Source organism: Chinchilla lanigera, unplaced genomic scaffold (genome assembly GCF_000276665.1).
Source record: "Chinchilla lanigera isolate Chin_1 unplaced genomic scaffold, ChiLan1.0 scaffold00074, whole genome shotgun sequence".
Taxonomy (NCBI): Eukaryota; Metazoa; Chordata; class Mammalia; order Rodentia; family Chinchillidae; genus Chinchilla; species Chinchilla lanigera.
This window is the reverse complement of record NW_004955475.1, coordinates 9934430-9948748: the sequence shown is the minus strand read 5'-3', so window position 1 is coordinate 9948748 and position 14319 is coordinate 9934430. Positions and strand designations below refer to the sequence as shown.

Genomic DNA, 14319 nt, shown 5'->3' with positions numbered 1-14319 from the left:
CCTCCTAGTTTATATTAACTCTTTCAGGTTTTACACTAGTGAGACAATGTGGTGCTTGCACATGCAGGTCTCATTTATTTCACTTATGAGTATGGTCTCTAGTTGTGACCATTTACCTATAAAGGCCTTGAGTTTATCTTTCTTTATAGCTGAGTAATATTCCATTATATAAAAGTACCACAATTTCCTTGATTGATCAATATTGCATGTCTCTACCTGTTTTCATGAGAAACCACTTTGAAGATATCAATATGTAATACAAGAAGTATTGTTAATTTCCTACCACCTTGTTTGCAACTCTGTATTGTCTGTACTGTTTTTTTGCTATTTTGTAAAAGGTTGTCTGTCTGTTAATGTTTTTCTCCTTTTAGTTTTAAAATTAAAAAAAATTGATAGGATAAGTATGCAGAAAATCAATTAGGATACACTAGGAGTGCAGCACAAGCAAGTCAATATGATTGAGATTTATAGAATGCTCTGTACAACAGAATATATAGGCTTCTCAAGTACACACAGAACATTTACCAAGATTGACCATATCCTGGGTCATAAAATTAGTCACAATGAGCTCAAAAATATTCAAGTCATACAAACTATGTTCTCTGACCATGAGTGAATAAAGCTAGAAATCAGTAACAAAAAGATGCTTGGAAAAATCTCCAAATATTTGGAAAGTACATAATATTCTTCTACATAACTCATAGGTCAAAAAGGAAATCAATGGGAAAATCAGAATATATTTTGAGTTGAATGAAAATTAAAATATAATATTATCAAAATGTGGGCCAGGGATATAGCTGAGTGGCACAAGCACCTGCCTGGCAAGTGCAAGGTCCTGAGTTCGATTCCTGGTACCAAAAAAAAAAGCCAAAATGTGTGGGATGTTTTAATAAAAGTATTTAAAGTGGCACTTCTACCACTAAATACCTATATTAGAAAATAATAAAGATTGAAAATCAGTGATGGTAGAATTGCCTCAAGGAACTAAGAAAATAAGAGCAAATTAAATCCAAACAAGCAGAAGGAAATAATAAAGATTGTGGTGGAAACTAATGAGCTCAATTTAAAAAATGTGTTGTAGGGGCTGGGGATTTAGCTCAGTGGCAAAAGTGCCTGCCTGGCATGCGCAAGGTGGTGAGTTCGGTTCCCGGCACCGGAGAAAAACCAAAAAAAAAAATAAAATAAAATAAAAAATGTGTTGTAGTGATAAAACATATATAACATAAACTTTACCATTTTAACCATTTACCAGAATGAGTTTGCTCTCTGATAAACCTCAGGAAAAAAGGAAAAAAACAAGAAAATAACAGAAATGAGAGAGATGACACTATAGGTTTTTTGTTGTACTGAGGGTTGAACACAGGACCTCACACATGCTACCAAGTACTGTACCACAGAGCTATGTTCCCAGACTTTTTTAAGACAGAGCCTTGCTAAGTTTCCTGGGCTGGTCTGGAATTTGAGATCCTACTACTCCTGACTCCTGAGTAGCTTGAATTATATAGACATGCACCACCACCCAGAGCACTGACATCAATTTTTGAAGTTGAAATTTTGTTACCATTCTTCCTCCAAAATAGTAAAAGCACGCAAGCAAACAAAAACTCTTCAGGCCCAGATGGCTTTACTGGTGATTTTTATCAAACTTTTAAGGAAGAAATAATATTAATTGTATACAAAATTTTCTCGACAACTGATTGGGAGGGTCTACTTCCTAACTCAATTCATGAGGCCAGGACTATCTTGAGACCAAAACCAAAGACATTACAAGAAAATTACGGATAAATATCCTTCATGAACATAGATGCAAAAATTTTCAACAAAAACTTTATTTTACATACAGATGTTCCTCAATGTACAATGGGCTTACATCCCAGTAAACCTAGAGTAAGTGGAAAATATCCTAAGCTGAAAATGCATTTAATCTATCTAATCTACTGAACATCATAGCTAGTTTAGACTTGTCTTTCTTAAATGTGCCCAGAGCACTTATGTTATAGTTTACAGTTGGGCAAAATCACCTAATGAAGAGTCTGTTTTATAACTGAAGTGTTGACTATCTAATGGAATTTATTGTACACTGAACATGAGAAACAAAATGATTGTATGGGTATAAGAGACAAAAATAGGTGTTTTGTAGTCATGATGGAATATAAAAACACATTAACACAATAATCAAAAAATGCTGGCGACACAGTACACTATAGAGTATCAGTTGTTTGCCTTCATGATTGCATGGCTGATTGGGAGCTAGAACTTGCTGCTGTGGTACAGCATCGCGAGAATATCCTACCACATGTTAGTAGCCTGCGAAAAGATTAAAATCTAAAACCTGAAGTTGTTTCCAATGACTACATACTACTTTCACACCACTATAAAGTCAAAAATCCCTAAGTAAGCCAGCAACTACCTGTTACTGCTGAATTCAACAATACACAACGATGATCTACCATGACCAAATGGGGTTGGGATGCAAGGTTGGTTCCACATGTGAGCGTTATTCAAAGTAATCCACCAAATCAACAACTTAAGAGACAAAAAAGTACTTGACAATATTTAATATCCATTTGTGATAAAACTTACATCAAATTGATAATAGATAAGAATTTCCTAAACTTGATAAAGGGCATCTATGAAAAACCTATAGCTAACATAATACTTAATGGTGAGAGACTGGATGCTTTCCCTCTATGATTAAGAAGAACAGGAGGATGTCTACTCTTTCTAGTCCTATTCAATATCATCCTGAAGGTCTTAACAGATACAAAAGGGCAGGTAAAAAAGTAAGAAGATATATAAATTAGAAAGGAAAAAATAAAACTGCAATTATAGGTGGCATGATTTGTACATGGAAAACTCCATGTAGAACCTACAAAAAAGCTAGTAGACTAAAGTCAACATAAAAGTTAATATACAAAAATCAATTGTATTTCTATATATCAGAACTGAGCAGGTGGATAAACAAATTGGCAGTGTCTTATAAAGTTAAGTATACACTTAACATATGACCCAGCAGTCTTACTCCTAGATATTTATCCAAGTGAAATAATTACACGTTTATAAAGATACAGGGGAGCCTTGACTTACGAACTCAATTGTTTGCGAGGGCTGGTTTTAATACAAGTTAGTTGTAAATCAAGACTTTTTTCCATAAAGAATAATGGAAATACCCATAAATGCATTTGAAACCTCCCAAAGCACCTCTTAACTAATTCATAATAAAAAGGGGATGTACAATATGCACAATTTGCCAGAAACATTTTCAGAACTAAAAACTGGTCTAAGGTTGTCTATTTCTGTCTTTTCTTTAACACTGTTCTGTAGTATGACATGACACTGTCATGAAGCAAGTGAACGCAATGATTCGCTTTTTTCTGTCTGGGTGTCTTCTCTGCAAATGTTTGTAGCTCTGTCCATTTTTTCAGGATTTCCTTTATTTCAGAAGAACTTTGCTGCACTGATTGTTGCTACTCCCCCTCCTCCTCAGAAAGCTCCTCAGCTGCATTCTCTGTTGCTCAGCCAGAAGCTGCCCTGTAGACAGTTCCTCTGCGTGTTCCTCCACCGGTTCCTCCACATCACCACTGTACCTGCAAGCCCATGGACTCTGCTATGCCGACACTGTCATGCACCACAGGGTCAATGGAAGGCTCAGGCTCCTCTACACAGACTTTAAAGTCTCTGTCCTGTATAATTTTAGGCCACACTTTCCTTTTTTCTGAGACAAGGTCTCACTATGTAGCCCAGGTGGGCCTCAAGCTCAGCGATCCTCCTGCTTCAGCCTCCCGAGTGTTGGGATTATGGGCATGTGCCACCATACCCGGCCCATACTTTCTTCCAGGCAGATCTCAGGGTCCTTAGAGACCCATTGGCCCAGGATTTCTCAATTAACCCCACACAGGAAAGGACATGGTAATGATCCTTCCAGAACTCTTTAAGGGTTAAATCTGTATCAGAGACCATCTGGAAGCAATCCAGGAACAGTTCCTTGGTATATAGCTTCGCAATTAGCTATAACCTATTGGTCCATAGGCTGCAGTAGAAGAGTTGTATTAGGTGGGAGGAACTTGACTGAGAGCCATGGGAATTCCTCAGCCAATTCTTCTAAATCTCATGGGTAAGCAGGAGCATTGTCCATGATGAAGAAAGCCTTGACTGGTAAACTTTTGTCCTCTAGATATTTCTTAATAGTAGGACAGAAAGCCTCCCTGATCCACTCAAGAAAAAGTATTCTTGTTACCCCGGCTTTTGTGTTAGATCACCACATAACCCCTAGCCTGTTCTTTATGACTTTATGCTTTCTCACCACTCTAGGGGTCTCAAAGTGATAAATGGAGAGGTTTTATCTCGAGGTCACCACTCACATTGGTACATAGCAATAAAGTTAGTCTACCCTTCACAGGCTTGTGGCCTGGCATTTTCTTCTTCCTGGGTAACGCATGTTCTCCTGGGCATTTTTTTCCAGAAAAGGCCAGTTTCGTCTCAGTTGAAAACTTGATGAGAGCAAAAGCCATTTCTCTGTGTCATCATTTCAAAGTGGTGTGTGTCATTTTCAGCAGCCCTTTTATCAGCACTGGCTGCTTCACCACGCCTAGTTACGTTATGAACCCCAGTTCTCGCTTTAAAATTGTGAAACCACCCCTTACTGGTATGAAATGTTTCACCATTATCACTCATTGATGGATTATCCTTTATGAGATCTGCATTTTCTGCCCTAGCCTCTTCATAAATTATAGACTCATATAGGCTATCACCTGCCATCCTCCTTTCATTTATCCACACTAATATAGCCTTACTACCTCATTTAACACTGTTGATCATGACTTAATAATTAGAGTAACACCTTTAGCAACACAAGGCTTCGTTATACAGATCTTTTCTCTGTAAGGTTGTGTAGATGATAGATTTTGACATGCTGTACATGTTAGTGAGATTGGTCACATAACGCCACTTTCATATTTCTCCACAATTTCCTTCTTTTTGATTGTGACTGCTTTGTTTACTTTCCCTTCCTTCCTTAGCTTCCTTTCTAGTATTTTGGGGGGCCATTTTAATAATAGTAATCGTAGCGATTATATAAAGCACAGATGGAAATCTCGTCCATAAACACGCGCCTCTGGGCTCAGGCTGAGGCTTATATATGCTTACATATGCTTTTCTGGCCTTGCAAGTCTTTGTTTATAACGGCACAAGTGGCTGACATTTGGGTTATAACTCAAGACTTTGGTCAAAAGCTAAACCTAAAATACTCTTCATAACCCAAGTTGTTCCAAGTTGTTCATAGGTGAGGGTCCATTGTACCTGTATGTGAGGTTTTTTTTAAAATAGTAATTCTATTCATGGAACGGTTAATTTTGGGCATCGACTTGCCTCAATTAAAGAATACCTACAGAACAGGAGAAGCGTTATTTCTGGTGTATTGTGGGGGTGTATCTAGAGGAGACTAGCACTGTGGTAAGCAGAATGAATAGGGAAGATTATTCTTCAATGCGGTATTTGGGTGGGCTTCCACACAGAATAAAAAAGGCAGAGAAAGGGCAAACGAAGGCAAACATATTTGTATCTTTTAGGAAACAAGGCTTTGAGGTAGAACTTCAAATGTTGTAGTGTTTACTTCTAGACCAAAAGAAAGCTATTTCTCACTATCTGTACCTTCACTCGAGCTGCGGTGCCCTCCATTCCACGGTTCTGAATCTCCTTCCGTTTATCTGCAACCTCCCGTTGCCTTTGGAGAGCGTCCTTGAGACGCTTGTTGGCAGCTGCTGCCTAAATAAAAAGGGCACACAGTTATGTTGAATGAAGGGTAATAAGAAGAACATTCTAACTTTACAGCGTATTAGTAGAAAAAGACATTCTGGGTTTAAGTTCCTACAGGAACCAGGTTTATAAGTCTCCATGGATGTAATACCAGTGAATAGTTACTACTTTAAAACATAGGGGAGAAACACATTTCAAGGACGTTCTGCATATAAAAATGCCTGGAAATGTGACATATCAATATTACTCTGGTTTTTGGAATGAAACCCAATTAGAAAAAGAATCCTTATTTGAGAAGTACCATTTCCCATCATGTTTTTCTCTTCACAGTTCATAACACATAACAGATTAAGATTTAGGAATTACCAGTCAAGATTGATATCCCTGATTTCTTAGAACACTGACAGCATCTAAACCTGAAGATGACAAGACCTTGGCCTAGCACACTGGATTTTTTTTACCTACCTCCTCAGTTTTACGTCTGAGCACATTGGACTGCTTCTGGAAGTTTCTTTCAAGTTTGAGCAGCTCGTATTGCCTCTTACGGTCCTAATAAGAAAAAAGTCAGATCTTAATTGCTGTTCAGCTAGCTAAAATAAAACCTTATATCTAAAAATACATAGGGCTAAATACAATATAGCAAGCTGCCTTCAATTTTCCAATCAGAGTTAAGAACTGATACTTCCAAAAGCGTGTTTGTATGTAAAGGAAATATGGTTTCCTTGTTCAGCTCATCGCTCTGTAGATAAGTTCTTGAAGTCTCTGTCTTAAATTAATTATTGGCAATATCATAGAATGTAAGACCTAGAAGGAACTTTAAAGATCATCTAATAAAGTGTGTTCTACATAGGAAGCTATTGATAAAGCCAGGACTCAGGTCTCCTGATAAACAGACCAGTACTCTTTCCCTCCCTCAAACATACCGGTCCACTCATGTTAAAATACAGCGGCTGGCATAAAGGAGGAAGCCTATCATATAGCCAACCACCTATAAATTAAGGTAACACGCCAGTAAAGAGATTTCCACGCCTGAACAAAACTATTTGTTACTGAATAAGGTATGTCTTTTCTCAGAAATTAAAGATCAAGAAGACAAGAAATCTGAGCACACATTTACTGCATTGATTGCTTAGCTCCTTCCCTATGTTACTAATCCATTAAGCTGCTAATGGCTTCACTTGTTCCTTATTTAATCTGGACACACAGTGAGCCATTTTAGTCATGCATTTGCCGGCATACAAGAACAATTCATTTCCTTTAACCCATTTACACACTAGGCACTGTGCTAGGTTTCTGGCATACAGGGATGAATATGATGTGATTACTACTCTTACAGAGAGCACTAGAGAATACAAACACTGTACCATACATTTGTAATAAAGTATGATGTGTGTTGAGAGATCAAGAGAATTAAAGAAATGCAGCCAGGAGATTAAACTAGTCCAGTGAAAAGAGAAAACCTAGCACTCTTCTCACCACCAATCTTCCTGAAATAAGGATCTGTATTTAGTGCTTTCACTTGTCATTACTCTTCATTCTATAATCCCCTTGAAAAAAGTTCTTACCACTGTCCTGAAATCTCACACTTACTAAATTTAGTGGGCTTTTACAGTCCTGACCTTTGTTGGCTTCTCTTACCATCATTAGCACTCCCAGGAACGTTCCCACAGCATCCCAATTCTTTTTCAACCTTACAAATCCCATTGCTTTCATTCTTATATGAAATAAACAGGTTCCCCTCTTTGTCTATATACTCTTCATCTCCATGATCTCATTACTCCCATGGTTTCAGTGTACATCTATGCAAGACACTTCCCTAATTACTAAGTCCAGCCCAACACCTTCCTTGAATCTGGTTTGCACTATTATCTTTTAGGACTCTCTGTACCAAAGATAATTTTCCTACAACCAAATTTATTACTTCAAACTATCTGTTTCCTTTGACTTTGCATTAACTCAAAAGCATGGAGTAAATTTTGAGGCTCTCTTCACTTCCTAGTTTTTGTAAAGGCAAGTTTTGCATTTGTCATCAATAAAATCATTCTATAAATGTTGAGTAAGCATTATATGCTAGTCACTTCTAGCCAGTGGGAATATATAAGTGAACAAAATAAAGATTCTTGCCAGTGGGAAGTATACATTCCTGTACAATGTAAACCTGTCATCACTTTACTTTTGTTTATGGTGCAAAAGCTTTCACTTCTGTCTAACTTAACTCTTTTCTTCTTCTGTTTTTTAAAAAAGTTTTATTGAAATATAAGTCATCTATACAATTCATGCACTTAAAAGTATATGATTCAATGTTTCCTGGCATGTTCAGAGTTGACATAACTAACATCACAATCAATGTTAGAATATTTTCATTATCATGAACACAAGTCTCATGCCTTTTAGCTATTACCTCACAATTCTGTCGCCCTGTTCCCCAAACCCCTAGGCAACCACTAATTTCTTTTGTCTCTATAGATTTGCCTATTCTGGATACCTGATATAGACAGAATCCTGTATGTCCTCTTTTGTGACTAGCTCCTTTCACTTAGCATAATGTTTTCAAGGTTCATCTGTGTTATAGCATGTATCAGTAATTATTACTTTTTATGGCTGAATAATATTCTATTAATTGGACATATATTTTACTTATCCATTCAGCAGTTGATAGACACTAGGTTCTTTCCCATATTCTGGCTACTATGAATACTGTTCTACAAACATGTCTGTGCAAGTTTTGGCATGGACTTGTTTTCATACCTTCAGGGTAGACAGAACTGAGTGGAATTATTGGATGATATGATATCTCTATATCTACTTAACCTCCTAAAAAACTGCCAAATTGTTTGCCAAAGCAGCAGCAACATTTTCTTGTCCCACCAGCAATGTATGAGGTTTCTAATTTCTCTACATTCATGCCAACAGTTGTCTAACTGATTCTAGAAATCTCTGTGGGTGTGAAATAGTATCTCATTGTGGTTTTGACTGTAATTTCCCTGATGGCAAATGACACTGAGCACCCTTTTGTGTGCTTATTGCTTTGTTCATTTAAAAACTGGGTTATCTTTATTACTGAGTTTTAAGAGTTCTTTATATACTTTAAATACAAGATCTTTATCAGCTATATGATTTGTAAATATTTTCATCCACTCTTTGGGTTGGTTATTCACTTTCATGATGGTATTGTTTATGGTGCAGAAGCTTTTACTTCTGTCTAATTTAATTTCTTCTTTGGCTGTTTGTGCTTTGGGTGTCATATTTAAAAAAAAACATTACCTAATCCAAAGTCACAAATATGACTTCTAACAGATTTATAATTTTAACTCTTTCAGGTTTTCATCTATTTTTAATTTTTATATATGGTATGAGGCAAGTTCCAATCTCATTATTTTATGCATGACTATACAGTAGTCTCAGCATCATTTATTGAAAAGATTATTCTTTCCTCACTGATTTGTCTTAACAATACTGTTAAAAATCAATTGACCATAGCTGCATGAGTTTATTTTTGGACTCTCAATTCTATTCCACTGATCTAGGTCTATCGTTACATAGTACTATAGTCTTACTTAATGTTGCTTTGTAGGAAGTATTAAAATCTGGAAATGTTACAACTCCAAATTTATTTTTCTCTTTGATTGCTTTGACTCTTCTGAGCTCCTTGCATTTCTTTTTTTTTTTTTTTTTTTTTTTGGTTTTTCTCCGGTACCGGGAACCGAACTCACGACCTTGCGCTTGCCAGGCAGGCGCTTTTGCCGCTGAGCTAAATCCCCAGCCCCAGCTCCTTGCATTTCTATATGAAGTCAGACTGAATTCTGATTGAGAGTTTGTTTAATCTGCAAATCAATCTGAGGGATAACCAATATTTAGACTATTAAGTCCTCCCATCCATGAACATGAAGTATTCTCCTATTTATGACTTTGTATTTAGGTCTTCTTTAATTAATTCAATGTTTTGTAGTTTTCAGTGTGCAAATCTTACACTTCTTTTGCTACATTTATTCCTGTTTTTTATTCTTATTGATGTTATTATAAATGGAATTGTTTTCTTCATTTTATTTTCAAATGGTTAAATTCTAGTGTATAGAAATACAACTAATTTTCTTATATTGATTTTGCATCCTTCAAACTTGCTAAACTGATATATTAGTTCTGATACCTTTTTAGCGACTTGCTAGGATTTTCTACCTGCATGATAACGTCATTTGCAAACAGAGATCGTTTTAGTGGCTGGAATCTCCAGGGGAATGCTGAATAGAAGGGGTAAGAACAGACAACCTTGTCTTGTTCCTGATCTATGGGGGTAATTTTTTCTGTCTTTTACCATTGAGAATAATGGTAACAGTGTCCTTTATCAGGCTGAGGAAGTCTCCTTCTGTTTCTGATGTCTTGAGTTGTTTTATCTCGAGTGTTCAATTTTGTCAAGTGCATTTTCTGGGTCTATAAGGATTGTGTGGTTCTTGTCCTTTATTTCACTGGTAAAGAACATTATTTTAACTTACTTCCAGGTGTTAAACACGTCTTCTTTTATTTTTTACTCCCAGCTACTTGGGAGACAGGATCAAGAGGATTGCAAACTTCGAGGCCAGCCTGGACAAACTTCACTTGGTCATGGTGTATCATTCTTTTTTTTTGCATGGTATTAGGGATGAACCCAAGGACCATCTACCACTAAGGTACAGCCCCAGCCCTTTTAAACTTTTGTTTTGAAACAGGGTCTCACCAAATTGTCCAGGCTGGCCTCAAAGTTTGCAATCCTCTTGTTCCTGTCTCCCAAGTAGCTGGGATCACACCATCTGGCCCTTTCTTTATTTTTAGTATAGGCATTTACATCTGCAAAATCTCTTTAGCCAGGTGTGGTGGCACATACCTGTAATCCCAGAACTCAGGAGGCTAAGGCAGGAGGATTGCTGCGGGTTTGAAGCAAGCCTGGGCTACCTAGTGAATTCAAAAGCAGCCTGAGAGGCTGGGGATTTAGCTCAGTGGCAAAAGCGCCTGCCTGGCAAGCGCAAGGTGGTGAGTTTGGTTCCCGGTACCGGAGAAAAACAAAAACAAAACAAAAAAAAAAAACAAAAGCAGCCTGAATTACACAGTGAGACCCTGTCTCAAAAAAAAAAAATCCCCTTAACTACTGCTTTTACTGCATCCCGTAAATTTTGGTATGTTGTCTGTTTTCATTTATCTGAAAGTAATTTCTGCCTTTCCCATGACTTCTTTTTTGCCCTACTATTTATTTAGAACTGTACTGTTTAATTTCTTATTTGCGAACTTTCAAATTCCTTTCTTCTTTTTCTACAATTCAAGTTTATTGGTACCACTTAGATATACCTAATGATCACTTAGATATACCTAATGATCACATTCGTCATAGGGAATTTGTACCTGTACGTGATATATCCTGGTTCCTCTTTTTTGCCTTTCTTCTATTAACTTCCAATTTTGTATCATTGTGGTAAGATTAGGCTCTGTATGGTTCCAATTCTTTTAATATTTATTTGAGGCATGTTTTATGGTGTAGCATATGGTCTATCCTGGAGAATGTTCCTTATGCACTTGAGCAGAATATATGGCCTGCTCAAGTTGATTGCAATGTTTTACAGATGTCTGTTAAGTTTAATTTATAGTTTAGTACAGCATATAAGCTACATATTGATATTTCTTATGACTATAGATGTGAAAATCCTAGGTTATAGTACTATTGAAATCTTTCACATCCTTGAGCATCTTGTGCCTAGCTGTTCCATTCGTTACTGAAAAGTAGGTTATTGAAGTCTCTAAATATAACTGTTGATTTATTTCTCCTTTCATTTACACTAATGTTTGCTTCCTATATTTGGGGTCTGTTATTAGGTACACATATATATTTATACTACCATATACCACATAACATTTTGCTCAGTAACAGATTGTATACATGATGGTGGTTCCATATGACTATGAGGCTGGAAAATTCCTTTTGGGTAGTAATGTCATAGCACAACACATTACCCTCATATTCGTGCTGTGGAAACAAATTATGCTACCAATCATACAAACATATAGCACATACAATTATGTTAGTACATAATACTTGGTAATGATAATAAATGACTATGCTACTGGTTTATATATTTACTATACACTTTTTATTACTTTAGAGTATTATCCTTATAAAAAAAAGTATGCAGCCTTATATATTTTGTTTGCTGTGTCCGTTGATTGATACCATCTAGATTTGTGTAAGTATACATTCTAATGTCCACACAAGGATGAAATTACCTAACAATACCTTGTTCAGACTACATCTTCACTGTTAAATTACATATGACTGCAATTATTATAGCTTCCTGATGGATTGATCTTTTTATCATTATAAAATGTCCTTTCTTATCTCTAGTAATAGTCTATGTTTTCAAGTATTTTGTCTGATATTAATATAGCCACTTCAGATTTCATAGTTGATGTTCGAATGGTAGATCTTTTCCTATATTTTTATTTTCAATTTTTGTGTGTCTTTGATTCTAATTTGTGCCTTCTGTAGACAACATCTTTTTTTTTTTCTTTTTTCTTTCTGAGACAGGGTTTCACTATGCAGTTCAGGCTGGCCTTGAACTCTCAGCGATCCTCCTTCCTCAACCTCCTGAGTGGATAACAGGTACACACCACCTCGCCTGCTAGATTTTGTTTATTATTATTATCGTATGTATGTATGTATGTATGTATTTTGGCACTGGGAATCAAACTCAGGACTTTGCGTTTGCCAGGCAGGCGCTTGTGCTGCTGAGCTACATCCCCGGGCCCTTAGATTTTGTTTTTTAATCCTGTCACATAATCTGTTTTTTGATTAGACTATTTAATTCAGTCACATTAATACTATCCTTTTTATTTGTGAAAATAAAAATTAAATAATTTTAAATAAGGGGAAATACTTTTTCTTTAATACTGAGTCAAACAAATATGAATATGTTGGCTTTAATTTATAAGACAGAAAAGCAAGACACAGTACAGCATTTTTATATTAAAAAAGTGGGTAAAAAATGATTTACTTTTTCCAATAAACAAAAATAGTAAATTTAATACTAATATAATTTCTCAAATACCTGACTCAAACAAGGAAATTGCCTGTGGCAATTACTAGTTTGAGAGAGCGACAATTTATTTTTGGTCTTTGTATGTTATTATAGATAATCTTAATTTTTTTCTACAAGGTACATGGAGGTGCTTCCCTTTATTTTTACTAGCACTTTCTCTTCTTATTTCATAAATGATGGTGATTGTATGGGTCTCTGTCTCTCATACAAGTGTCTGCTGGCACGACTACACTAATACAAATAGAATATGTTCTGCTTTCCTTAATTATTAGAAAGTTACCTATCTATCTGTGGGCACATTCCCCAGGAGTTCTTGTGCCATGAACCTAAAACTTACAATCTAATGGCACTTTAAATCTAATTTAAAATGGGGGAGTGACACAAGCGAATCAATGTTATATGATAAATCAGTCTAGCTACTTATGCTACAAAACTTTTATACTTAAACATTTAAAAAATATTAAATGGATTGTTTTATTGTACTTCAAATATATACTGAACGTTCAAATAATTTAAAATTAAACTTTAGGAGCGGAAGTTTAACATTTAAACAAGAATACAGTTTACTGCGAACATCCAGAAAAGTAATTTGTTGTTTAATCCACATTATTGATAAAGATCACTTCATGACGAATAAAATGTTTCACCAGAGGTTCTGTTTGGGCAAACATCTTAATGACTGTGCCTCAGCACATGAGAAGAAATTCTTAAATAAACCTTCTCTTGGGCTAAACAATAAGACTTGTCTTATAATTCAAAGGGGATAATCAAAGCATATAAATTTAAAAAGTAAACTGTTCTTTAGAGATAAAAGTTAAAAGCATGTACATTACACTAATCTTAGCCTCTGGAAAATAAGAGCTTTCAGTGTTTTACTTGCTTAAAAAAATCAAAGTTGGGCATAGTGGCACATGCCTGTAATCCGAGCACTGTGGGAGGCTGAGGCAAGAGGATCACAAGTTTGGGCCCAGCTTGGGCAACTTAGCAAAATCCTGCCTCAAAATAAAAAAAAAAAAAGGCTGAATGAATGCGTATATTCATAGAGCTGTTAACTAACATTGCAATCTAACTTTAGAATATTGTATTTTTGTTAATCTGAAAAGCAGCCCCATATGCCACTCTCCATTCTACACAGAACCTTACACAATCATTAATCTTTCTGTCTATTCTAAACATTTCATATAAATGGAATCATACACTATGATCTTTTGTGATTGGCTTATTTTACTTAGTAATGTTTGCAACATTCATGTGTGTACAGCACGTAAGAATTCTTCGTTCCTTTTTATTCCAAGTAATATTTTATTATATACCATATTTTATTTATCCACTTATCTGTCAATGAACATTTGGATTGTTTCCACTTTTAGGGTGTTACAAACAATGCTACTATGAACATTTATATACAAGATATTTTTTATAGGGGCTGGGGATTTAGCTCAGCGGCAAAAGCGCCTGCCTGGCAAGCGCAAGGTCGTGAGTTCGGTTCCCGGTACCGGAGAAAAAC

The 14319-nt window shown here is 35.9% G+C and overlaps 1 protein-coding gene across 1 annotated transcript in view; it reads right to left on the bottom strand.

Annotated features, from left to right (window-relative positions):
- Kif4a (kinesin family member 4A) overlaps positions 1 to 14319 on the bottom strand; it is a 124333-nt gene that overhangs the window by 21217 nt on the left and 88797 nt on the right. The window contains exons 19-20 of the mRNA XM_005401621.2: positions 6220 to 6303; positions 5650 to 5763 (exon numbers count right to left, since the gene is read on the bottom strand). Of these exons, the coding sequence (XP_005401678.1) occupies positions 5650 to 5763; positions 6220 to 6303 (198 nt within the window). The remainder of the gene's footprint in view (positions 1 to 5649; positions 5764 to 6219; positions 6304 to 14319) is intronic.